This window comes from Halichoerus grypus, chromosome 6, assembly GCF_964656455.1.
Source record: "Halichoerus grypus chromosome 6, mHalGry1.hap1.1, whole genome shotgun sequence".
Lineage (NCBI taxonomy): Eukaryota > Metazoa > Chordata > Mammalia > Carnivora > Phocidae > Halichoerus > Halichoerus grypus.
Window position 1 is genome coordinate 6,431,174 of NC_135717.1, and position 26,679 is coordinate 6,457,852.

At 43.8% G+C, this 26,679-nt stretch overlaps 1 protein-coding gene and 1 non-coding gene across 3 annotated transcripts; one reads left to right on the forward strand and one right to left on the reverse strand.

Moving 5' to 3' along the window:
• The first annotated feature begins 269 nt into the window (after positions 1–269).
• Positions 270–12,467, forward strand: ZSCAN25 (zinc finger and SCAN domain containing 25). 2 transcript variants are annotated; one of them, XM_036064811.2, is made up of 7 exons: positions 270–325; positions 1,626–1,739; positions 2,832–3,247; positions 4,411–4,612; positions 5,212–5,303; positions 6,770–6,896; positions 10,733–12,467. In XM_036064811.2, the coding sequence occupies exons 3-7, from the start codon at positions 2,861–2,863 to the stop codon at positions 11,563–11,565; spliced, it is 1,641 nt and encodes a 546-aa protein (XP_035920704.1). In that variant the 5' UTR covers positions 270–325; positions 1,626–1,739; positions 2,832–2,860; the 3' UTR covers positions 11,566–12,467. The 2 variants fall into 2 exon arrangements, with proteins under 2 accessions (XP_035920704.1, XP_077930499.1); XM_078074373.1 differs by having other exon boundaries at positions 10,175–10,875.
• Positions 12,468–22,457: 9,990 nt separating this feature from the next.
• Positions 22,458–22,561, reverse strand: LOC118518231 (U6 spliceosomal RNA). Its single transcript, XR_004908531.1, has one exon. It is a non-coding gene; the product is annotated as a U6 spliceosomal RNA (small nuclear RNA).
• Positions 22,562–26,679: the final 4,118 nt, after the last annotated feature.

The following is a 26,679-nucleotide window of genomic DNA, read 5'->3' on the forward strand; positions in this document are numbered from 1 at the left end:
CCCATTGACACAGGCTTCGTGTCCAGGAGTATGTCTGGAGGGACCTTCTCACGGAGGGAAAGCAGATACAAAAACACAGAGGCGCCAAAGGGCCTCACGATCGCGAGGACCGCGAGCCTCTAGGGGACGAGTTCGCCTGGGAAGAGGCGCCCTGTCTCCCGGAACAGGCCCAGGGGACCAGCGACCATAGAGACACACCGACCTCCGGGACTCCTAGAGAAGAAGCGGAAGGGGCTCTTTCCTCACGCACCTGTCTGACAGCGTCCGCGGCCCACTTCCGGTCCGCTGAGGGCTCGGGCCAGGCCGGCGCTGCTGGGGACCGCGGGTGAGAGGCGGGTTGGGGTGGTTGGGTCGAGGCGGAGGCGGCGGCGGGCCGGGCTTCGGGGCCGCTGCGGGCCGCTGCGGTGGCGGTGGCGGTGGCGGCGGCGGGGCTGAGGTAGCGGGCGGCGCGTCTCCCCAGAGCTGCCTTCCGCGGCACGGAGGCCATGGCGGGGCGGGACGCGGGGGCTCAGGTGGGAGCGGGGTTGGGCCGGCCCGGCCAGGGTTGCCTCAGCCTCGGGGGCGTCCACGAACTCGAGACCTGGAACCAGCGCGGATCTCTCACAAAATTGAAAGTAGCCATTTTAGAGCAAGACGTGGGACCCTCACGTAAAGAATGGCTTCTCTTTAAGCCTTCTCTTCGTCAAGTGCCAGGGATGAAAGATGAGTGAGGACCTTTCGCGCCTTCAGGGAATCTGGTAGTCGGAGACACATTGGTAAACATCTGCGCTGTAGTGCCCTCAGTGCAACAGGGGAGTGAATAAATGCCGCAGCTGGGAAGTCACGGAAGAGAAATCTCAGTTGGTGCAGCGGAGAAAATGAATCGACTGAAAATGTAAAATAGGTTTAAGAAGGGTATATAAGTACACGAACACCCAATAGCATATTAAGTAGGAGCTTCGGAAGTACCTCCTGCCAGTTTATTCTCTGTGGCATTAAGATTGATCTTTCCCTCCTCTAAAAACTGAGCCCCTTCCCCACATTGGACTCCCAGGTCTGTCTCCCCAGCCTACCCTGCACCCCCAACCTGAATCCGGCATGAAATTAAATAGTACTCATCCTCCAGTCTAGTGTAAGCCCCTTCTTTATTCATGAGTACTTGAACGACATTCACCTTTCTCTCCTTTTGGCTCCCCCTGTGGCTTATCTGTGCCATATCCTTTGGGCTGCGGACCTTGGTCACTAATCTCTTCCATCTCCAGTTTCTTCGTTTTGAAAAGTGGGGGGGGGGGGGGGGGGTAATACTCCTTATACAGAATGGTTATTAAGTATTAAATGAGAGTGTATGTTCAAAGGCTTTCTAACTGGTAGAGCCTACACAAGTTAAAAATCTGTAAAAAAAATTTTTTTTTATTTGAGAGAAAGAGCAGGGGGCGGAGGGGCAGAGGGAGAAGGAGAGAATCCTGAAGCGGACTCCATATTGAGCGCGGAACACAAAGCAGGGCTGGATCCCAGGACCCTGAGATCGTGACCTGAGGGAAATCAAGAGTCTGCCCTTAACCGACTGAGCCATCCAGGCACCCCACAAGTTAAAAATCTTTTGATCAATTATGATGACATATGTGTCACTCTGTTGTTTTCTTTAGGCTGAGCACACGGTCACATCCAAGCCACTGGCAAGTCTATTGGTTTTACCTCCAAAATATGTCTTGACTCTGCCTGCTTTGCCACCATCCCGAGCCTCTCCTGCTTGGACCACTGTAAGTGCTGCTTCCCTTCTTATCCCCTCTAATCTATAGTCCGTTGACACAGCACAGGCAAAATGACCTTCGTAAAACAGGTGGCTTCCCGCCAAAGTAAGGTTAAGCCGTAATTTTTAGTGTGTCCCAGTTCCTGGATAATCTGGTTCTGCCTGCTTCTGCTACCTCTTCTCATGTAGCTCTGTCCCTCACTTAACTCTGCAGAAGCCATACTGCACTTTGGCTTGTTCTCAGATACACAGAGTAATTTCTGGCCTCAATCCTTGTGCCTGGAAAAATCTGAATGACTGGCTCATTCTCATTCTTTGGGTTTCAGCCTACATGTCATCTTTTCAGAAAATCGTTCTTCAAGTTGTTCATCCTCCATTAATAGAGCACCCTACCTGTTTGCTTTCTAGAGCTTATCTCCATTTATAATTTTATTTGCTTATATATTTTTTGTCTGCTGCACTAGTATATAAGTATCAAAGGGTAAGTGCCTTGTTTGTTTTGTTCTGTATTATATTTCCTTTTTTTTTTTTTTTTAAGGATTTTATTTCTTTGTTTGAGAGAGAGCAAGAGAGAGAGAGAGAGAGCACAGAGGGAGAGGGAGAAGCAGACTCCCCGCTGAGCAGAGAGCCAGATGTGGGGCTTGATCCCAGGGCCCCAAGATCATGACCCAAGCCAAAAGCAGATGCTCAACCAACTGAGCCACCCAGGCACCCAATCTGTGTTATATTTCTAGTTTCTGCAGGTCTGGCATATGTATTTATTGAAGGTGTATTATACCTTTGGAAGAGTAGGCCCGTGTGACTGATCTAATTATAACCTATTTTATATTCTCTGATTTTAGTGTTATCTCCCTAATGAGATCCTGCAGTGTTTGTGGGTATAAAGTAAACCCCATACATTTTTTTTGCACATACTAGCTAGTTAACATATATTTACTGAATTGAATTGACGTGATTTTCAGGGTATATGTTCAGTCTTTTGAAAGTAATTGTCATGTTCTCTAGCAGAATATCCATTGATGTAGACACAGAACTGGGATGGACTGACTTTTCCTTTGTCTCATTTTTGCTGCCATTTTTGTTTGTCTGGTCTTCCCAACAGACCTTCAGTCTTCTGGGAGGGGTGTGAAGATGCTTAAGGAGCGTCCAAGGATGGCAGAAGACCCTCAGCAGCAGATGGGTGTTCCTGTGGTAAAGCTAGAGAAAGAGTTGCCATGGGGCAGGGGAAGGGAGGACCCTAGTCCGGAGACTTTTCGTCTGAGGTTTCGGCAGTTCCGCTACCAGGAGGCAGCTGGTCCTCAGGAAGCCCTCAGGGAACTCCAGGAACTCTGTCGCCAGTGGCTGAGGCCTGAGCTGCACACCAAGGAGCAGATCATGGAGTTGCTGGTGCTGGAGCAGTTCCTGACCATCCTGCCACGGGAGTTCTATGCCTGGATTCGGGAGCATGGCCTGGAGAGTGGCAAGGCTCTTGTGGCCATGGTGGAGGACTTCACAGAGAGAACATTGGAGGCCAAGGCGGTGGGTGAGAAGGGGGTATCTGGGTCTTGTTTCATTGGTGTGGGAAGGGGAGATTTAAAGAATTGAAAAGTTTGAGGAAGCAGTGGGAGTAGATGAGGTATACAGTCTCCTTCATCTGCTCCCAGACTCCCTGAGGTACTGTTTGGAGGGCAGTGGAGTTTTCAGGAAGAAAAGTCATTCTCAGGGAAGCTGCAGGGCCTGTAGAAGGGCTGTTAGCTTCCCTTTTGGTCATCAGGACAGAGGCCTGGCCATATTTCCCTTGTGAGCCTCAGGCCTAAAGAAGGCAGTTGTGACCAGTTTTAAGGTCCCTCATAGACTCATTCCTCTTTGGGCAGAGATGCATGTGGGAATACAGAGAATTCCACTTGGGTGAATATTCTTACTAAGAAGCATGGTCTGCACAGTGCTCAAGTGGCTCACATTAGCGATTCTGTGGTGGTGTTCTGGTGATACCAGGCAGTTGCATCTCAGATGCTTCCTTGGGACTTTGGCAACGTGTCTGTGACTCTTTGGTACAGTCACCTGATTGTTGGCTGGGAAAGAAGAGAGCAGGACTTAACATAACTGTTTTGCTTGCAAGTAACCATCTTTCTTCACTTCATTCTTCCTTTTCCTACTGTAGTTACCCCTGACTTCCTCCATAATCCTAAGAATTGTTTTATTTACTCCCAACCCAGGAGCTTTAAAGTAGACCAAAAAGGGCCTGTTTTTGTGACTGTGTCTCAATGTGAGTTGTCCTGATTTTTCTTGCTATTTTTAGAGCAAGTTTTTCTCACTAGCTAATTCACTACGGAATCAAGGTTTGTATTTTTTACTTTTAGCATTTATAATTGGGGGATTTTTTTCCTAGTAGGGAGTGTTTTGGGCTAAAGTTCTCAACCAAACAATATTTAGCCTCTCTGTGATATTATTCATGGTGGAATTCGGTCAGGCCAAAGGGACCCTTACAAAATGGCATGGACACATAACAGTTGCATAGAGCCTGATAAAGAGAGGTTAGCCTCTTTTTCACCTTCCCACTGACATCCTGGGGAAGAACCTAGCCAGCTTTTTCTTCCCCTCCTTTGCAGCTGGAATAGTTGTTTTCTTGGTTCTCTTTTTAGGTTTTAATTCAAATCCCTCACCCAGGCCTCATTCTAATAGGTGTTGGGGACTGTCCTTAGGTTCCATGCCACGTGCAGGGAGAACAACAGGAGACAGCACTTGGCAGAGGCCCTTGGGAACCAGGTGTCCACCTGGGGCCAGTGGAGATCAAGCCCGAGTGGGGGATGCCCCATGGAGAAGGAGTTCAAGGCCTAGACCAAGGCACTGAGGAGCAACTCAGTCAGGATCCTGGAGCTGGGACCCAAGCCTTTCAGGAGCAGGGTAAGATGCAAACAGTAAAGAAGTAAGGACACAGAAAACTCTGCTTTGTGACTCTGTCCTTTACAAGCCCAGCAATTGATAAATTAAGTGACCTGTGGGCTGTAATTACGAGTTTTCCTGGTTACTTCCTTGACTTCAGTAGGAAACAGATGAAGTGAAATTGTTTTCTATATCTTGACTCTCTGATTTCTGTAGGGGATACCTGGGATTATGCTCTCTTACCATTTCTTTTCTTCTCTTTTCCCTCACATCCCTTTCTAGAAACCTCCTGGAATATGCAGGTGACATGTAGAGATATTTTTTAAGTGGGCAGACAAACCATATCCCTAAAAGTAATATGTGACTTCATTGTGTTACTGAATCTCAAAGGGGGTTATTTCCAGAGTGTGACCAGGGAGCATGGCTGGTCTTCAAGGGGCAGGGCATATTGGGTTGGGATTGTCTTCTTGGTTGAGAACAGGGTAGGCTGTACCCAAACCCCATCTGTATGGAGTCTCCTTAAGGTTCTTAGGGTTCTATTTGTCAGGCAGTGGACACCTTTGAACAAGCTAACTGCAAGACCGTGCTAATCTTTCTCATGCTTTTTTCCCTTTGCTTAGCTCTGCCAGTTCTTCAGGCTGGTCCTGGCCTCCCTCCAGTGAACACCAGGGACCAAGAGATGGCAGCTGGGTTCCTTACAGCTGGATCCCAGGTGAGCTGTACCTCTGCCCTTCTGGGGACCATGACATTGTTTTGAATGAGTTCACTTTCCCTAAGGTTTCTCTGCACAACTAAGTACCTTTCTTGTTCTGATGGATATGACAGTTTTGTTTTCTCCACTTTATCATCCTCAGTTAACTTGAGTTGAGCCTTATGCCTGGACCCTTAGGGTCAATAAGGCTCAGTACACTCATTTTTATTGCTCTGTGACTTTTTTTTTTTTTTTTTTTTTGCTTGACTCAGGATTACTCTTTTAATTGTGAGGAAGAAGACGACCTTATTGATAGAAACCCCCTAGGCTTGATCTAGGCTGTGGCAGTTGGTCAGTAACCCTTTGCAGATAGCCTTTATGGATACTTCTGCTGCTACTCTTCCTCTGAACCCTCCTTCTCCCACATCAGCAAGAAGGTAGCTGACTCAGGGTTCGGGACTCCCTGGAGCACTGAGCAGAGTGGTCCCACTGGCCCCTATCCTGGCTACACCAGGAGTTTTGGCTTTGTTTGCACTTCTTTGCCTGCCACAGATGGGGGAAAAGAGCACAGATGGGGCACTCTTGCCATGTCCACTGGGTGCTGTTACCAGGGAGGTGGGGGATTTCCAGCATGGCACCTTTCTGAAGGGGACAGTGGTTTTAAAGTGAAGAGTTCTTGTAGAAGGAAAGCTGTCATTTGGCAGGAAAAAAAAATGAATCAAGGCTGGTCTAACTAAAACTTTGGGCAAGGTTTATGCCTGTGTCATTTCCTATTCCTGTTTTCCCAGGATGGAGATAAAGGATGACAACATGTTTTAATTTTGCCAGACCCTCCCCTTCTCCTGTAATAGTTCTTCATGGTGTTGAATGATACTGAATTTATTTTAACACAACATTGTTCTTAAGACAAGGCCTGCCCGGGGGCGCCTGGGTGGCTCAGTTGTTAAGTGTCTGCCTTCGGCTCAGGTCATGATCCCAGGGTCCTGGGTTCAAGCCCCGCATCAGGCTCCCTGCTCGGTGGGAAGCCTGCTTCTTCCTCTCCCACTCCCCCTGCTTGTGTTCCCTCTCTCACTGTGTCTCTCTCTGTCAAATAAATAAAAAAATCTTAAAAAAAAAAAAAAAAGACAAGGCCTGCCCAAATATTTACTTACCTCTGAGGGAAAATCAGTTTTAGATGAGTGGATCTGCTCTGAGGCTTGAATGGAGGCACTTGAAAAATGGGAATTGGGTTTTGTGGTTGTGAGGGTATAAGCTCGGTGTCTGCAGCAAAGTCTCGGAAATACAGTGGCTCAGATGAATCCATTACTCCCCTGTCATTAACTGTCGAGAGGTAGGCCTTTCTGCCCCCCAGACCACTAACGACTTCAGTTCCTTCGGTTTTCTTGCTCCATTCTTCCCTAGAGTGTTGTCCCCTGTTGTCTTCTGCTTTTAGACTCTTCCTACCTTAGGATTATTTTTCTATCTATAGCAATTTCCTATTGTTTCAGGGGTTGGGGCCATTTAAAGATATGGCCCTGGCCTTCCCCGAGGAGGAGTGGAGGCATGTGACTCCAGCCCAGATAGACTGCTTTGGGGAATACGTGGAACCCCGGGACTGTGGGGTCTCAGCTTCAGGTAAGACTGTTTCCATCCCAAAGGTAAGAAACTGAGGAATTTTGAAATTTTGGAATTTTGAAAACAGGAATAGGAAATGACATAGGCATAAACCTTGCCCAAAGTTTTAGCTAGACCAGGTCAGGGTTCTTGCCCTTGCCCCAGATTTCAGAACCTGGTACTACTGACAAAAGAAAATGAGTAAATGGGTCCAAGGAAAGAGCGTGGATCCAGGTTTAAGGAGCTGGCCATGTGCTTTCCTTTCAGGAGAGGAGTGGACAAGGGGGCAAGAAAACACCAGGCTGTGATGAGACAGGTCGGTCATTAGGATTCCTGGAGCACCTACTCTGTCTGTGACCGAAGAGTACCCAGGCTCGAGAGCAAAAGAGCGGCAAAAAATGATCCTCTGATCTTGTTCATTCAGTAGGGATTTATTGAGTGCCCTCTGGGTGCTGGCCCCACCTTAGCAGTTTTGTGTTGGGGCAGGACTAATGGCAGGGAAGCCTTCGGAGCACGAGGTGTGTGTACAGAGGATGGCAGGAGGATGGACAGAAAGATGTTAGAAACCGGAGAGGTCCATGTGCTCCCATGTCACAGAGCGAGCAGAGCCTGGGCTGGGCCTGTCTCAGGTGGTGGCCAGGTTTTACCTGGGGTTGGAGCTGGAAGGGCGAGACCACGATGCAAATGAAAAGCCCACAGGAGGAGGAGCAGCAAGAGAGGAGGGAAGAGCGAGCCCAGGGAAGTACAAGGAGAGGCCCTGGTGGGAAAGCCCGGGAGGAGGGGGCTAGGGACTGCCAGAGTGGAGAGGAATATCTGCGGGTTGGAGGGAGGGAGGAAAAGAAACGTGGTTGGGAATGGCCCTCTCCTTTGTTCCCTCTGCTTCTTTTCCTTTCATAACTTTCTAAGTTATGTACTGACTGCTCATCTACTGACCCCACCCCATCTGGCCGATTTTCATCTTGAAACATGTTGAGGGATGAGTGAGAGTATCACTATACTGCCTTTAGCACATGAGAATCCATCCTGGCTCCATCACTTACTGATTGTGACCTTGGACACCACAGGTGACCTTTTTAGGACTCTGGTTTCTCAGTTGCAAAATGGGAAATCTCATGGCATTGTGAGGATTAATGTTTGGCGAATATAGTAGTGTTAGATATTTTTATTAGCTCTACAAATATTATTTCTTTATGAGTCAGTCAACATTCATTTATTTATCACCCCAAAATATTTATTTGGCACTTGCTATGTGACCAACATTCTGGTGACTATGAAGTCTTAAAGGTCCTTGCCTCTACAATCTTAGCAGCTCGGATGAAGAGCCCAAGTGTATGTAATAATGGTCGTTATGGAGTAGTGTAAGGGACACTAGAGGAGGGACTTAGGAGAACTGGGTCCAGGTAGGGTTGTCATGCCATGGCAGTGATGTGAGTGGTCAAAGGCTGCCAACATACGTTATAAAAGATGTAAGACTTCTGTAATGGCAGAGGACGTGGAAACCCTCGGACATAACTGTGCAGCGCAGGAGCTCCTGCAGTGTGCCCCAGATGGTGGTATTAGCATTCCAGCACCTTGGTTCCCCTCAGGGACAAAATTCTGCCACCAACGCTGCTGTGTGCTGGAAGATTCTGCGCTCCTATTGCTAGAGGGTTTTTACATGCCCTTGGCCATTCTGACTCTGCTAGAGAGTCTGGCTGTATGTTTGTCCTCTTCCCATTGTTTCAAAAAACCTAAGCACTTCCCTAAGTGTTTATGCTGTCTTGGTGGGCTGAGGTCCGTTTCCCACGCATACTGTGTAATGGCTGTCTCAACCTTCAGATCATCCTGGGATTTAGTCCCATGAATGTGTGGCTCCTGCATTGACAGCTGTGTAGGATTGGGCCTGAGACACCAGAATTCCATGATATGTAATACCTAGCACATACTCATATCTCCTCAGAGTCTAGGTAAGGCTTGTGCTTTACATTTAGTTTCAGTTTTACTATTCATAACACCTCAAAACTGGAAACTAATACCATACACTAACAAAAAAGAACATAGTGTAATTATAGCTATGTTCCACAATGTGGGTGAATCTTAAAAGCATAATAATGAGCAGAAGCAGCCATAAACAATGTGTGAATCCAATGCATAAAGTTCAAGACCAGGCAAAAGCACTTTATGGTGATAAAAGTCTGGATAGCATGTTTGCCAAGGGGGGCAGGATATAGTCACTGGAGGGCATGGGAGAGGGCTTTCTGGATGCTGGTAATGTTTCTTGAGCTGGATGCTGTTTACATGGTTGTGTTCATTATGAAAATTCTTTGAACTCTATAGTTAATGTTTTGTGCAGTTTTACTTTCCTGGGAAATTTACAAAAGAATCCGTCAGAGGTGAGAGTCCTTCATCTTTGTTTAGGTCAGGAGGCATGTGATGTTTTTCTTTTTGCATTTTAACAGCGTCACCTGAAAGGACCCTTTCCATCCTTAAGTGCTGCTTGTTGTCTCTCTCTCTTTCTTTTTTTAAAAATTTTATTTTTAAGTAATCTATATACCCAATCTGGGGCGCGAATTTACAATCTGAGATTAAGAGTTGCATGCTTCATGGACTGAGCCAGCAAGGTGCCCCTTGTTTCTCTTTTTTTCTGTCTTGGCTATTTTGCTCCCTAGAGCCTTCCCTTTTTTTCGCCTTCCTCCTGTTCTTCTGTAAATAATTGTGTTAATTTAGAGAGAATGAAAGAGGGATCAGAGGAAGGACATCTAGACAGCTTGAGGCATTTCAGTAGCATTCACGGGCATTTCAGTCTGGTAGAAGTCAGTGACAGAGTGGGTTTGTTCATTCATCCAGCAGCCAGTAAGCCTATGCCAGGCTCCCAGGAGACCCAGATTGATAAAACCTGGTTAGGCGGAGGGAGCAGCGTGAGCAGGGACCACTTGCTGAGCAAGTGTAGGGAGGATATGGAGAACTCCAAGTAGTTCACCATCCCTGGAATAGGTTGGTAATCTCTAGGGAAGGCAGAACACCTTGATGAATGTAAAATAGCATTTTCAACAAGATTGTGTGTAAATAAGTACAGGATAAGCAAAGTGCTAATTCAGTATATATTCGCTGAAGAGAGCAAGCAGGGTTGCTTTCTTCAAGGAAATCATTGAGTTAGATTTAGAAGTAAATGAAAGTCCGAGTTAGTAGAACGTTAAGTGAGTGGTTGTTAAAACTTGGCAGACTATTCTGTAAAAAGGTACAGAGATTGTCTTAGCTCGGGTTGCTATAATAGAATATTATAGACTGTGTGGATTAAACAACAGACATTTATTTCTCAGAGTTCTGGAAGTTCAAGATGAAGGTTCCTGTAGATTCAGTGTCTGGAGAACACCCTCTTCCTCGCTTGCACCTGGCTGCCACCTCACTGTGTCTTCACATGGCAGACAATGGAGGGATCCATCTTGTGTCTCTGCCTCTTCACAAGGGCAGTAATCCTATCATGAGGAATCATGCTCACATGACCTGTGTGTGCAAAGCGCTCTGGTTTCTCTTCCTTTTCTTATAAGGACACTAATCCCATTTGGGGGGCTCCACCCTTATGACTGTACCTTATTACTTCTCAAACACCCCATCTCCTGATAGCATCACATTAGGGCATAGGGCTTCAACCTATGAATTTGGGGGGTTGGGGACACAAACATTCAGTCAATAACAGAGATGGAGAGAAGTAGAGCAAAGTTTGGTTTTAGAGTCAGTGAAAGGAAACTGTATTGAGGTTGTCAGTCAAAGGGAAAAAGAAGGAATTGTTAGGGGGATACCTTAGGAGCCAGATTCTAACGTATAAATTTACTTTCATCATTGCTGTAGAATCAGCCTGTATCTCCTTTGTCCTGTAGGCATTGGGAGCAAGGAAAAGGAGTCTAAAACCCAGCAGGCAGACCTCAAGGGGGCGCTTGCTCGGGTGACGTCAGAGAGGTTTGGGGAAGCCACGCTTCAGAGCCCTGAGCTTGGAAGAAGCTGTGAGCAGGAGCCCAGTAGTTCTGTGGGAAACATGCCAGGGCCGTCGCCTCCTCAGCATGGCGTCATACCCCTGCCGGATGACCTCAAGACCCACAGCTCCTTCTGGAAGCCCTTTCAGTGCCCCGAGTGTGGAAAAGGCTTCAGTCGGAGCTCAAATCTTGTCAGACACCAGAGAACTCATGAAGAAGAGAAATCCTATGGGTGCGTCGAGTGTGGGAAGGGGTTCACCTTGAGAGAGTACCTCATGAAGCACCAGAGAACACACCTGGGAAAGAGACCCTATGTGTGCAGTGAGTGCTGGAAAACCTTCAGCCAGAGGCACCACCTTGAGGTCCACCAGAGGAGTCACACGGGGGAGAAGCCCTACAAGTGTGGTGACTGCTGGAAAAGCTTCAGCCGGAGGCAGCATCTGCAGGTGCATCGGAGAACTCACACGGGGGAAAAGCCCTACACCTGTGAGTGCGGCAAGAGCTTCAGCAGGAACGCAAACCTGGCTGTGCACCGGCGAGCCCACACAGGCGAGAAGCCGTATGGGTGCCAGGTGTGTGGGAAGCGGTTCAGTAAAGGGGAGCGGCTGGTCAGACACCAGAGGATCCATACTGGGGAAAAGCCCTACCACTGTCCTGCCTGCGGGAGGAGCTTCAACCAGAGGTCCATCCTCAATCGGCACCAGAAAACTCAGCATCGCCAGGAGACCCTGGTGCAGTAAGGGTGCCATGCTGAAATGCACCTTTTTTGTAAATGGAACGTCCTGGAAGGTGCAGGACCTTTCAGGACCACAAATGGAGGGAGACCTCATTGGAGGATGCATTCGTCTTTACTCACTGAAGGGCTTTGAAGTGGGGGCTGAAGAGTGATGGGGTGCGGAAAGGCACTTTGACCCATTTTCCTTCTATTTGTTGAAAACAGAACCAGGGAAAGGCCTGATTTATTTTGAGTTTCCAGAGAGCACAGCTCCTCATGTCTTTTATCCAAGTGATGTGAACAGTTTCTCACCGTCTTTTGGGGAAAGGATATCCTGAATTTCAGAGCCTCCTTTGGTGGAATGTTCATATCCGCCTCTTGAGCAAGTCTGGTAGTTAAAGCAAAATTTTCTCCCATGTTGGAAGCTTAAACCTCATTTTTATGAGGGCTGTATCTACCTGCAAGATCCTTAGTTCAGACTTTGCCTTCCTTCTTTTCCATTTAACAAATATTTATTGAACAGCTACTCTGTGCCTGGTGCTGGGAACACAGTGGTGAACAAGACACATGAGATCTGAGCCTCCCGGAGCTTGTGATTTAGCAATGGAAACACACAGAACCATTAATAACTCCAGGCGTTCTAAGTTATGTTTGTGCTAAGTGCTGTGTGAGAGGATAGTCTTCTGGTGCTCACTCGTTCTGCCCTGCTGCTCAGGTGCCTGGATCTTTCCCTCCCCAGTTGGGATCTCTCAGGCAGCTTTGTTGATTTTACTTTATTTGTAACCCCCTTTGTCTCTGTACCATTGTACCCTCATCTGTAAAGTTTCCCCATTATTCCTTGTACTGTAACAACTGTTCACCTATCCATTAGGAAATTAATATTTTGTTATTGATCACTGAATAAACATGAAAGTATTTTAAAAAACATTCAGTTCTATATAAAGATCTGATTAAATGAATCCAAAAGATGAACTGGTATTAATACCTTATATTTGATGGCATTTTACAGTATATAAGATGCCTTTTTTTCTATTCGTTATGCATTCCACACATATTTGTTGAGGCCCAACAGGAACTCAGCTAGGTGTTCGCCATACATCAGTGAATGAAATAGGGGGAAAAGATCCTTGACCTTGTAGAGCTTACATTTTAGTGAATATATTTGATCTTCAGAACCACCTAAGGTGGAACCCGTGGATACTCCCATAAACACTGGATCTGGGATCTGCGCCTTTGTTCTTGGTCCTGTCAGTGTCTTGCCTTGAAATGCATTCGCCACCTACCCCTTGTTACTAAATAGTCTCTGTTGGTACATCTAGAGCCTTGTCATCTGAGAGGATCTTGGTCGCCAACTATGGATGATGAGGTGGTAGTGATCTGTTTTGCATGAGTGCCAATTCAGGAAAAATAAAGATGTTTGTAGGCATTTAAAAATACATAATAATGAGAAGGTATAGTATTTGTAACTGTTCATGCTTTCTTATTTTGCCATCACTAAAGAGTTTCCTTTCTGCTTAAAATTCTGTGTAATGAATGTGGACCACACAGCAGTATTGTTGTAGTGCTGTGCCTTCGAATGCTGGCTGCTGAGTGAGAGAGTCTGAGTACTATAATTACAAGATGTGATTTGTCTTGTGGTGCCTTTTGTTTTTATTTTTATTGATTTATTTTTTAAAAAGTTTATTTGAGAGAGTGCGCACGCATGGGAGCACGAGCAAGGGGGAAGGTCAGAGGGAGAGGGAGAAGCAGAAACAGACTTCCTACTGAGCAGGGGGAGCCCGATGGTGGCTGATCCCAGAATCCCGGGATCATGACCTGAGCCGAAGGTAGATGCCTGACTGAGCCATCCAGGTGTCCTTTATGGTGCCTTTTAATATTAGATTCTTTTCCTGAGTATTTTTCTCCCCATTTTTTCATTGTAAATAAGATAAATGATGACTTCAACACAAAGAGTTTCATTACTCAGTCTACTTTGAAACACATTATTTTATCACATGTTTCTTAGATAGCCATGGTAGATAGCCATGATGTTTCATTTTAATTTAGCAGATGACTTCCTGGCCTCTCAGCTGTCCCTATGAGCCTGCAGTAGCCAGGGCATAAGTGTATCTGAGATGTCATGCACTGTCTGAGACACTAGGTTGCTGCTACTTAGCAATGTTGAGGTCCAGATGTAAAATCAGCTCTTTTTTCCCACTTCCCAGACAAGCTTGGCTAAGCTTACAGCCACCTTGCAGCCAAACCCAGGGGAAGGCTTTCCCTAAGTCTCTGGCTTGTGGTCTGTAGGACCTGGGGCTGATGTGGCCTGAGTTTGGCCTTCTCTAGGAGGTCCATATTCCAAAACTAGTCAAGGAGTCTGGGGCTGCTACAGGCTGGGAGTAGCTCATCAATGGTCTTTCTGTTTACCTGAATTAAATTTAGAGATTCTCTTTGATCATATCCTTAGCCAAATAGGACTTCGGGTTTTCAGCCAGTTGGAATCTCTTCAGAGAAGCTTTGGTAGGAGCTAGGCCTTGCTGGCTTTTTCTTTTAGGTTCCCCTATCTGCTTTGAGACCAAAATTTATGGATGATGCCTCGAAAAAGCCTCAAAAGAAAAAATATTTCCATGGAGTTTTAGTAATATTTTTGTTACTTATTCAAATGTTAAGTATTTTGTTTTCTCTGTTTTTCTATTTAGAAATTTTTTTTAATAGAAAATTTCAAACATATATAATGAATCCCCATGTGTTATTTGGCTTTACCCATCATAAAGTCATAGCCAATCTTGTTTTTTTTCTACCCCCTCTTCCCTGTCTTCCATCCCTACTGAAGTATTTTGAAACGACTCCCAAATGTTGTCTATAAATATTTAAGTGTGTACCTCTGAAAGGTAAGAACTCTTCGAAAAAGAAAACCCACAATACTATTATCATACCAATAAAAGTGAATAATTCCTTAATTTGTAATTAATGTTTTCTTAAAAACCACGTACTTTTAATTTTATTTATTTATTTATTTAAAGATTTTATTTATTTGACACAGAGAGACACAGCGAGAGGGAACACAAGCAGGGCGAGTGGAGAGGGAGAAGCAGGCTTCCTGCTGAGCAGAGAGCCTTATGCGGGGCTCGATCCCAGGACCCTGGGATCATGACCTGAGCCGAAGGCAGACGCTTAACAACTGAGCCACCCAGGTGCCCCAACCACGTACTTTTTTAAAAGCTTATTTGAGTTATGGTCCAAATAAGATCCATAAGTTGCAATTCGTTGCTTTGTCTTCTAAGTCTTATAATTTATAGTTCCTATTTTTTCTCTTGAAATTCATTCATTGAAACAACTGCATTATTTATCCTGTAGAATTTCTTGTCTTTGAATTTTGCTGTTTGCATACCTATGATATTATTTAATATAGTTCTCTGCCCTCTGTATTAACTAAAAACTTACAAGTCTAGAGGTGTAACAAGATTCACTTCTCATATTTTGGCAAGAACACATTAGAGATGGTGGCATGTCTGGTTGTTTATATATGATGTTAGGAGCCTAGATCTATTTATTTCATTAATTCTATAAATGATTCTTCGTTTATTAACTGGGATTCTTGTATCAGAAATTTCCCCTCATTAACTAATAGATTACTTTTAGTTACAGTTCATACAGAAAAGAAAATGCTTGGTTCTTCCTTTTGCCTGTTTTCACAATAATGATCTGGTTGTTTTGCTTCCTGTAACTGATCAATTATTTTTTCAAAGTGCATTCATGGATTTAAACCAGTCTGCTGCAGTTCTTCTTATTGATGCTCAGATCATTTCACCTTTGGTCAGTACCTTTTCAGCTTGGCTCCTGATTCCTTTTGACATAACCCTAAATCATCTTTGGTAGCTTCTTTGCTTTCTGGTATGACAAGATGTTGCAAGCTCATCTCATACATTTCCTGCTCCTTTGACAGTGAAGGGAAGTGCTATTAATTATGCCAGGATAGTATTGTAAAGTGGGACTCCAGGACAAACGGGGATATTTGGTCACTTTGTTTATAGCCTTCATCATGTGTGATTTGGTGTCTGCAGTTTCTTCACCCAACTATAATGTGCACTTTCAGGGCTGGCTGCATGTGATAATGAAGAGTGCCAAGGGGGTATGACCTTTGTAAGAGAAACCCCTCCTTATCCTTTGGGTGGCGATAAAACCAGATAACTTTCGGCCCAAGGTCTGTCCTGGGGAGTTATTACTTTAACATTTGCTTTTCAAAAGGTATGGCATGAATCTTACCTGCAGCCTGATTAACTGTACTTCAATACTCACGAGGTTTTTCCAGCCTTTATTTCGAAGGGTTCCTGCTGCCGGACTGAGGCACTGATGGAAGGAATGGGAAATAAGTGTTGGGGAAAAACCCCAGCAGGTAAAACAGTGTGGGACTTGTGCATGAATAGACCAATGGGATAACAGAAAACGTTGAGAATAGCCCCGGCTCTGTACAGAAATCTAGTGTGTATTAAAGATGGAATCTCAAATCTCTGGGCAGAGATTTATTTATTTATTATTTACTTATTTTATTTTTTAAAAAGATTATTTATTTATTTATTTATTTATTTATGTTCGTCACCGTACAGTACATCATTAGTTTTTGATGTGTTCCATGATTCATTGTGTATAACACCCAGTGCTCCATGCAATATGTGCCCTCCTTAATACCCATCGCTGGGCTCACCCATCCCCCCACACCCTTCCCCTCAGTTTGTTTCCCGGAGTCCATAGTCTCTCATGGTTCATCTCTCCCTCTGATTTCTCCCCCTTCATTTTCCCCTTCTTCTCCTAATGTCCTCCATGCTATTCCTTAGGTTCCACAAATAAGTGAAACCATATGATAAGTGACTTTCTTTCTCTTGACCTATTTCACTTAGCATAATCTCCTCCAGTCCCATCCATGTTGATGTAAAAGTTGGGTATTCATCCTTTCTGATGGCTGAGTAATATTCCATTGTATATATGGACCACATCTTTATCCATTCGTCTGTTGAAGGGCATCTTGGCTCTTTCCACAGTTTGGCTATCGTGGACATTGCTGCTATGAACATTGGGGTGCATGTGGCCCTTCTTTTCACTACATCTGTATCTTTGGGGTAAATACCCAATAGTGCAATTGTTGGGTCATAGGGTAGCTCTATTTTTAACTTTTTGAGGAACCTCCACACTGTTTTCCGAAGTGTCTCTACCAACTTGCGTTCCCACCAACAGTGTAAGAGGGTTCCCCTTTCTCCACAACCTCTCCAACAATTGTTGTTTCTTGCCTTGTCAATTTTTGCTGTTCTAACTGGTGTAAGGTGATATCTCAGTGTGGTTTTGATTTGAATTTCCCTGATGGCTAATGATTTTATTTATTTGAGAGAGAGAGAAGGAGCAGGGGGAGGGGCAGAGGGAGAGGGAGAAGTCTCCCTGCTGAGCAGGGAGCCCCAAAGCTGGTGCTCCATCCCAGGACCCCGAGATTATGACCCAAGCTGATGACAGATGCTGAATGGACTGAGCCTCCCTTTTTTAAGAAGTCTCATTGGGATAATTGGACAGTGATTTGGAGAAAGATAAAAATGACCTATTTCTCACATCACATTCAAGAATAAACTCCAAATGAATCAGGAATCCAAATGTGAAAAATGAAAGAATCCAAGTACCAGAAAACACCGTGGATGTGAATTCCTCTAAAACGCGGGTTCAGGGAAAGATTTTAAGTCTAGGACTGAGGATCCAGAGGCATAAAAAAAAGATTGATGCATTCCTACATAAAAATTTTAAGAACTTCTGAATGGCAAAAACAATAAACAAAGACAAATGACAGGTTGGGAGAAAGAAATTGCAACATAACACAAAATTCTAATATTTCTAATACGTGGAGAACTTTTTAAAAAAAAAAAAAAACCGAATGAAACAATCCCATTGAAAAACTGACAAACTTGACTTCATAAAAAAGATATGAAAATGGCTAGTAAGCATATTCAAAGATGTTGACCTTCACTTAAATTCCAATAAAACTATACTGAGAGATTTTTTTCCCATCCGATTGGCCAAAATTCCAAAGCTTGACAGTATGTGCTGTCAATGAGTTTGTGGGGAAACTGGAATTCCTATGTGTTGCTGATGGCATGCAAAACAGTGCAACCTCATGCGGAGGAGAATTTAGCAGTATCTTACAAAATTATGGGTGGGTTTAAAGAGGCATCTCTAATAATATGAAAATACATATGCAGAACATTATTCATTACAGCCTTCTTACTAACCGCAAAAATGTTGGAAGCTGCATAAATATCCAGAATAGGCGATTGAAAAAACTATGCCACGTCCACACAATGTAGTGTTGTGCAGCTTTAAAAAACATTATTGGTTCAGTTTTCACAATTGGAATATGGATCTAGATTAGATAAAATTATTGTATTGATGTTAAAAGTACTAGCATTGAGGGCGCCTGGGTGGCTCAGTTGGTTAAGCGACTGCCTTCGGCTCAGGTCATGATCCTGGAGTCCCTGGATCGAGTCCCGCATCGGGCTTCCTGCTCGGCAGAGAGCCTGCTTCTCCCTCTGACCCTCCCCCCTCTCATGTGCTCTCTCTCTCTCTCTCATTCTCTCGGTCTCAAATAAATAAATAAAATCTTAAAAAAAAAAAAAAGTACTAGCATTGATAACTATGTTGCGATGCAAGAGAATATCTCTGTTCTTAGGAAATACACACGAGTATTTAAGGATAAAGGACTGTCATGTGTGTACATACACAAATATATACATACACACATATATATATACACAGAGGGGAGGTGGAAGCAGGGCAGAGGAGGAGGGAAGAAAAGAAGGTAAAAATGTTAATGATAAATGAACCTGGGTAAAGGATATATGGGTATTTTGCACTATTGTTTTTGCAACTTTTCCTGTAAGCTTTAAATTATTTTATTATAAGAATTTAAAATTAAAAAAAAAAACCCGACGGGATTTACTAGTTATGAAGGTGGGAAGAAAAGGGTAGCAAGTCCTTGTCCAGTGATAATGGCCCTGAGGTGGGAGCAGGAGGGTGACACAGCGTATAGCTAATGAGATGCGCTGAATTGATCATACCTCATCTTGCACAAGAGCTGCAGATTCATTCCCATGCTTTTTCCACTATGCGTGTGGTTGACCAAGGCTCCTTCCTGCAGTGACTGAAGGAAGACCTTTCGTGTGGCAGCTTCCTTTATGGAAAGTCCTGTTTTCAGTGTCTTCATCCCTGGGCTTGGTTTTGTGTAGGCGTATACCTTCTGCTCCAAATGAGGGATCATTTTCCCCAAATCTGCTGGTTTTAGCCCATTGCTTCAGGGAGCATCTTTGGTAATTAATGCATGTTCTGGTTAATACAAATGTACAGGTATCCCGGTGGCATTTAGTCTCACAGTGTTTTGGAATTATTTCACAATTTGTATCTTACTTGGTGCCTATGAACAGACCTCTATAGCAGGGCAAAATTGATGGTCAAATAAATGAAATCTGGAGGGTTAACTGGGTTAACTGGTTTGAGCAGCAATGAATTAAAAGGGAAAAATGAGTCTAATTTTAGAATTGTTGAATATGAAATAACAGAAGGGCTGTTAGATGTTGGGGACTGGTCTTCAGAAAGCCTAGTTTTTTTGTGTTTTTTTGTTTTGTTTTTTAGATTTAGCTGATATGCTGGGAATTAGGTACCCAAAAGGCATTCGCTTGACACGTCTAGTGTGTGATAGAGTTTATGTACCACCCAGTGACTATAGGTATACATCTGAAAACTCCCCTAACCCCAGGCCCTAGCAAACCTCAGAGGACCTCAGCTCCAGCCCACATCCAGTGTCTTCATGCACTATTAAATCAGCAGGAGCTGCTACCCCTAGAGACCCACAACATTCCAGTGTCCTTACTGTTCCCTAGCTTCTCTGCCCTCCCTGACTCCAAAAATGACCCAAATGCCTCTCTGGTAAATCCCACCTGGCGCTTATCATACCTCTACACTGAAGTACTTTATACTTCAGGAGGCTCAGGGGAGCAGTAGGAGAGGTAACTAGATCGTGTGGGGTTGGACTCTAGAAGATCATTTACTCATGGAATAATGGCATCTGACTCAAAAGATCCAATGTATCAGATTTAGAAGCGAGCGATCCAGCTCCACTGTCTTATTGAAGGAGGGAATTTCCCTTGCTTTCCGTGATCCTGCAGAGAAAATTGCTGCCTCTGGGTGGTAGTCAACACTCAGTAAAACAAGTTCTGTCAGCTTGCTGAGCCATGAGCCGTATTCACACCTTTGCTGGTAGTGGAGTTGGCAAGTCCCTGACATACTTAATACTTAAGGTGAAAACTATCCTTAGGATATTCCAGATTGAGATTTTGTCCTTCATGCTATTAAATTACTTAAACAAGAAGGCCATTAAACAGGTAGTACTAATGCCTTGGCAGCCTACATAAACAACCCCAAACCTAAGTCGGTCAATGCCTCAAAGTTAAGGAATTGAAACATAAGGGCAAACAACCACAAATATCCATAGGCTTTCCCCTATAAGGCAACTTTAAGCTATAGCCAATGAAATAGTTTCTTTGCTTTGCTTCCTATGTTTATAAGTGTCTGGCCGCTACCTCCCGTGGGTGGAGGGCTGCTAGCCACTTCTGGTTTGGTACTGTCTGATGGGAATTGATTTTTGCTCAAACTCTTAACATTTTTAATATGCCTCAATTTGTCTTTTAATAATGCTTTTCAACAGAGATTCTCACAGTATTACTTAACACAGTATCACTTAACATCAAAATCACCTGGGGAACTTGTTTAAAATGTATTTGTGGATGTCCACAGGGAATCTTCATTTTACGCAGCCCCTCAGGTGATAATCACATAAATCTCAGGAATGATAGCTCCATTGTGGGAAACATGCGGCTTCACCAGAACACCCATTCAAACACTGGAACAGATCCTGAAGTTTACCCCCACCAGCCCAAAGCAGATACGGCCCTAAGAAGGAACAGCAAGGCATGACTTTCCACAGCAAAGTGTTATTTTACTCCTTTCAGGTTGTAGCCATAACATGTGAATCTCTTCAACAATACAGGATACTTACATCCTGATCTCTCCCAAGAAAAATACTTTGATTTTGATTTTTTTTTTATTTGTCAGAAGTCCATTCACTCTGTCTCAGGGCTCACTGTAATGCCCAGCTTAATAAATGTGCTTAAGAAAGATTTCTTGGGGCGCCTGGGTGGCTCAGTCGTTAAGCGTCTGCCTTCGGCTCAGGTCATGATCCCAGGGTCCTGGGATCGAGCCCCGCATCGGGCTCCCTGCTCCGCGGGAAGCCTGCTTCTCCCTCTCCCACTCCCCCTGCTTGTGTTCCCTCTCTCGCTGTGTCTCTCTCTGTCAAATAAATAAATAAAATCTTTAAAAAAAAAAAAAAAAAAGAAAAAAAAGAAAGATTTCTTCAGTGAATCCGTGGTGGCCGTCCCTCCCCAATTTTCTTGGTTGCCATTGCTTTACTCCACTTTTATGTCCCCATAATGGGTGAGGAGGCTGAAGCACTTTCTTTTGGGTGTCCCAAGGGTGCAGCTCAATGGAAAAATGCTTGAATTCTGATGTAGATGAGGTTGTGCTTATCCCTGACTAGGTGCTGGGCTGGATGTGGACAGCACAGCAAAGTAGGTGTGACGTAGCTGGGAGAGTCTGAGTGTCACAGAGGGTTTGTTAGGAACTCTTCAATGGAACCATATCTGTAAGTTCTGAGATCTGTATCTGTGAAAGATCTTTAACAGTATCCTTTTATGTAAACTGGTAGATCTTTGTTCTACATAACTATAGAAGAGGACTTGGAGGGTATCAAGGGCATTGATGGGGAGACCACTGAAATGATATAGGAGAGTTTGGGAAAGAGCACAGCTTTTGCAACTGGGAATCAGTCCCAGTCCAGAAGTCGAGTTCAACAGTAGACTGGATTCTAGATAGTTCAGATGTCTATTCAAGAAAAAACCCCTTTCCTTTTGCCTTCTTTTGAATGAGGTGTTATTTCCTCTTATTTTACCTTGGATTCTTAGTAAAATATCTTAAGATGTCATTCTTTTGTGCCTGACTAAAGTAAAGGGATGTCTTGATTTGTTGAAGGAAAAAGAAGGTAAGGGGGAGGAAGATAAGGGAGGGGAAGAGTGAGTGCAAGGCCATTTGTAGATTTGGCTATCACTTTGTTGGGAGAAGCCATCACAAAGGGCATGTATGCTTTATTATGCCAGAGTCCAGCTCCAGCTGGGGTGGGTCTCTCATAGGAAAGGACGGCGTCGACCAATGAGGAGACACAGACATAGGATCAGGTTGCAAGCATCTCCTCCTGACAGCCTCGGAGGAACTTTATATATATGTTAGGATATTTTTGTTTTTCCAAATCTTAGATCATTTTCTGGATTACAGCCATAGCCTTCTTTCATTTTTCCTTTGTAATGATTAACATGACCTTTATTGATTTCTGCTTATTGGCTTTCGCTAAAACTAAAAAACAGTACGCAAAGAGAAAGGTGCTAGACAGAGCGTGACCGTCTTGTTATTTTGTTCTATAGAAACTAATTCTTCCTGGAATTAGTTTCATTATGATTGCTTAGATAGGTGTAACTAAGATGAGTAGTCACTTTATCATGAAACCCCGGAAATATTCCCACAATTATAAAGATTGCCGTAAACGAAATGAAAGAGAATAGCAGGAGCCAGCTGTGGAGTCTCCTGTTTTCAGGATCGTCCCCCATACTTGGACCTTGTCAAACAGCATGAGTAGCTTGGCTCACGCCATTATTATGCAAAGATAGCAAAAATAATAATTCTTATCCTTCTCACCCCACTGGATCTTTTCTCAGTATTTAATTTAATTTTAATTCCAGTGAGTTAGCATACAGTGTTATATTAGTTTCAGTTGTATAATCTAGTGATTCAGTGATTCCATACAAAAATATAGAATGCTTCACGAATGTGCATGTCATCCTTGCACAGGGGCCATGCTAATCTCTGTATCGCTCCAGTTTTAGTATAAGTGTGGTCAAAGTGAGCACTCTTCTCAGTTTTAGTATCTATTTCCTTTCCACACTTTTATCCAAACTGTTCCATTGTCCCACCCAACTTAATGTTTATATGGAGTTGACTCTAAGTGCCAACTAAGGGGAGATCCATTCCTAGACCACCACTTGTATAGATCATATCATTGTCAGAATAACTCCGTTCATACAGAACATACTGACACCTTATCTCAACATTGGATCTTTACTCAATATGTATTATGTTCTTGCGTTTCATTTTCCTTTCCTAATTTACTAAGTGTAGCAGCAAAAAAGAAAAAAAGAATTAGTTTAACCCCAACTAGAGATAGATAGCAAAGACATGCAACTTTTCACTGAAGATATTTAACAGAGATTTCAATTTTTTTTTTAAAGATTTTATTTATTTATTTGACAGAGAGCCAGAGCCAGAGAGCACAAGTGGAGGGAATGGCAGAGGAGAGGGAGAAGCAGGCTCTGCACTGAGCAATGAGCCCGACGTGGGGCTTGATCCCAGATCCCTGGGATCATGACCTAAGCCGAAGGCAGATGCTGAACCATCTGAGCCACCCAGGCGCCCCTCAATTTTTTTTTATCTCTTAGTTTGGATGTGGAGAAATTGGAAAACTTGTATACTTTTGGTGGGAATGTAAAATGCAAAAAGTAAAAAAAAAAAAAAAGCAAAAAGTGCTTTGCAAGACAGTTTGGTGGCTCTTCAAAAAATGAGAACTAGAGTTACCATTATGACACAGCAATTCCACTTCTGGGTATAGACCCTAAAGAATTGAAAGCAGGGACTCAGAGATATTTGTACACCCATGTTCATAGCAGTGTTATTCACAATAGTCAAAAGGTGGAGGCAACCCAGGTGTCCATCAATGGATGAGTTGATAAAATGTGGTTTATCCATACAATGGGTTATTCAGCCTTCAAAAGGGAGGGAATTCTGACATGCTACAGCACAGATGAAACCTGAAGACATTGTGCTAAGTGAAATAAAAGGACAAGTGCTATATGATTCCACTCACATGAGGTACCTAGAGTAGTCAGATTCATAGAGACAGAAAGTAGAAGGGTGGTTGCCAAGTGCCGGGAGCAGAAGGAATGGGGAGTTAGTGTTAGATGGGGGCAAAGTTTCAGTTTTGGAAAAGGAAGAGTTCTGTGGATGGATGGTGGTGTGGCTGCACAACAGTGTGAATGTGTTTAATGCTACTGGCCTTATCAAGTTAGAGAATCATTGGTGATATTGGTGAGATCTGTTTCAGTGGCATAGCCGGGGGGTGGGCGGGGTGGGGAGGGGAAAGCCAGATCCCAGGGGGCTTTGAATTCCACTGTGAGTTCTCACAGATACAGCTACCCACTTGAAGATCAAATAAGCATCTCAAACTCTTTGTTTTCTCTCCACCATCCAAACCTCTTTTTTTTTTTTCTCATCTTAGTGGATAGATCTTACATTCCCTCAGTTGCTCAGGCCAAAAAGCCTAGAGCCCGCTCTCTCATACCCCGAATCCAAACCATCAGTAAATTCTGTCGGTTCTATTTCAAACCACACACAGTCTAGCAGCTTCTTACTACCTCCAGCACTTTCAGGTCTGAGCCACCATCTTCTCTCTTGGACGACTTTAGCAGGGAGCCGCTTCTTTTCTTTCCATTCTATAGTCTCTTCATCATAAAAGAACTTTAGAAAATATAAATAAGATTATTTCACTTCTCTGTTCAGAACTTTCCAAAGGCTTCTCTTCTCGGAGTAAAAGTCAAAGACCTTACTTAGCTAACAGTTCTTTCTGGAGTGTTTTGGCCAACATGCCAAGAATGCTCCCTAATCTTAGGGGCTGTGCTCTTGTTCCCTGTGCCTGGAACCCATTTCCTCAAGACCTTTTACGACTTTATCTCTCTCTTCACGTGAGTTTCTGTCTTGAGAGATCTTCCCTAAGTACTTGTGATATTTTTAAAACATGTCTGCGAATTCTTTGACATTCTTCCCATCAAGAGTTACGGTCTAATTCCTTTCCCCTTGAATATTGTCTGGCCATAGTGACTCACTTTTAACAAATAAAATATGAAGGCAGTGATGCTGTTACTCCTCAGGCTGCGTCATGAAAAACAGTGCTTGGGATGCTTGCCCTTGGGACCGAGCCATCATGCTGTGAGGAAGCCCGTGTCACAGACAGGCCACACATAGATACTCCAGCAACAATAGCCCTAACTATGGTCCTCGCTGACAGCCAACATCAACCCTTAGATACGTGAGTGGGGAATCCTTCAGGATAACTCCAGCCCAAGCCTGTTTGTCTGCAACCACATGACAGACCCCGAAGGAGCGTTGCCTAGCTCAACACAGCCACTCCCAGAAAGATGAGAGATAAAATAAATGATTGCTGTTATTTTTTTAAATTCCTTTAAGTAATATTTTATTGAGTGTTTACTATTTATTACAGGTATTTTATATACAAGAATTTGCCTGAACTCTATAACAGTCCTGGTTAAGTAGGCATTATTTATTTTTTATTGTTTTATTATTACTTTTATTTTCAGCAGACTCCTCGCCCAACATGGGGCTTGACCTCATGACCCTTAGATTAAGAGTCACGTGCTCCATTGACTAAGTCAGCCAGATGCTTCAATGATTGCTGTTATTTTAAGCCACTAAGTTTGGGTGGTTTGTTTCTCTGCAACGGACACTTGAAGTACAACCCTGCCACAATTACTCTCCTTATCAATTGCTAGTCCCCGACCTGGATATGTTTTTCTTTATGGCACTTAGAGCTTTCTGACATATTTTATGTATACTTGTTCTCTCTCTCTCTCTCTTTTTTTTTTTTTTTTTCTGTTCTCCTCCCATTGCCCTGGAACACCAGCTGCATGAAAGTAGAACCTTTGTTTTGTTTGCTGATATATCCCCAGTGCCTAGAATGTAGTACCTGGTACAGAATTGTCACTCGAGCTCAAATTGTATGTGTTAAGTGGATGTAGCTGTGGCCCTTTGGTGTGGAAAAGGCATACAGTGTGAATGAGAAGGTGTTGGCGTGAAAAGATTTTATGTGACTTGGAAAATGCCATATAGGTGATATTTATTATTCTCATTATTCTTTTTTTTTTTTTTTAAAGATTTTATTTATTTATTTGAGAGAGAGAGAGAGAAACAGCATGAGAGGGGAGAGGATCAGAGGGAAAAGCAGGCTCCCCACTGAGCCGGGAGCCCAGTGTGGGACTCGATCCCAGGATTCTGGGATCATGACCTGAGCGGAAGGCAGTCGCTTAACCATCTGAGCCACCCAGGCACCCTATTCTCATTATTCTTGAAGATACTTCCACTTTATTACTAGTGGTACTTAATAATGCTATTTTAAAAATGTAGATAATGGAACTATTTTTCTTCCTTTCTTCTTGAATATTTTTTAAAATTAAAATTAATGTTCTGGTATGTTCATGGGATTGGGTTTATGCTGCCAAGTCTGTGAGGGTGGTTGACGTCAACATTTCTTCACATCATTTTTACAGGTTTGAGGTGAGATTTTGTTGGTATTGTTGTGGTTTTATGGTCAGAGTCCCAGGAAAGCCTATCCTGCCCTGCCAATCATCCCAGCTCCTGAGGGCTCCTAAGGAAACAATATGCTCAAAGAACAATAGCAAACTTTGAGCCAGAGTGCCACTTTGTTAGTATCTGAGTTACACCCAGTAACCTCCATCGTGGACTCACTGGTCAAAGGTTAGCTGGAAAATGGTCTAGGCCTACCCCCTCCCACTCTTAGTCCCAAATCTGAATCGAGGATCTGCGTGCTTAGCCATGGTGTATATATAGAAAGAGGGGTGACTCGGCCCAAAATGGGGACTCCAAGGAGACCACGAATAGAAGAGGAATAACCAGGGGCAGGCTGGAAGGAAGGGGGCTTCATCCCTGGATGCTAACCCTTTAGGGCACGCTGCCCTTCATAAAATATGCACCAGTGAACTCTTTAGGTTCTGACCAGTTGGATTGGTAGCTCTTTTTTCTTGGAGGGGGAGGGGGGGATAGAAAAAGTATTGGTTAAGACTAAATTATGGGGAGAGAGGACATAAGTGTTCTTTTTGCAGTATGTGCTGCCATTGTCATGGTCGTCATCGACATCTATTACCAGCGTACTTTTATTGAGTCA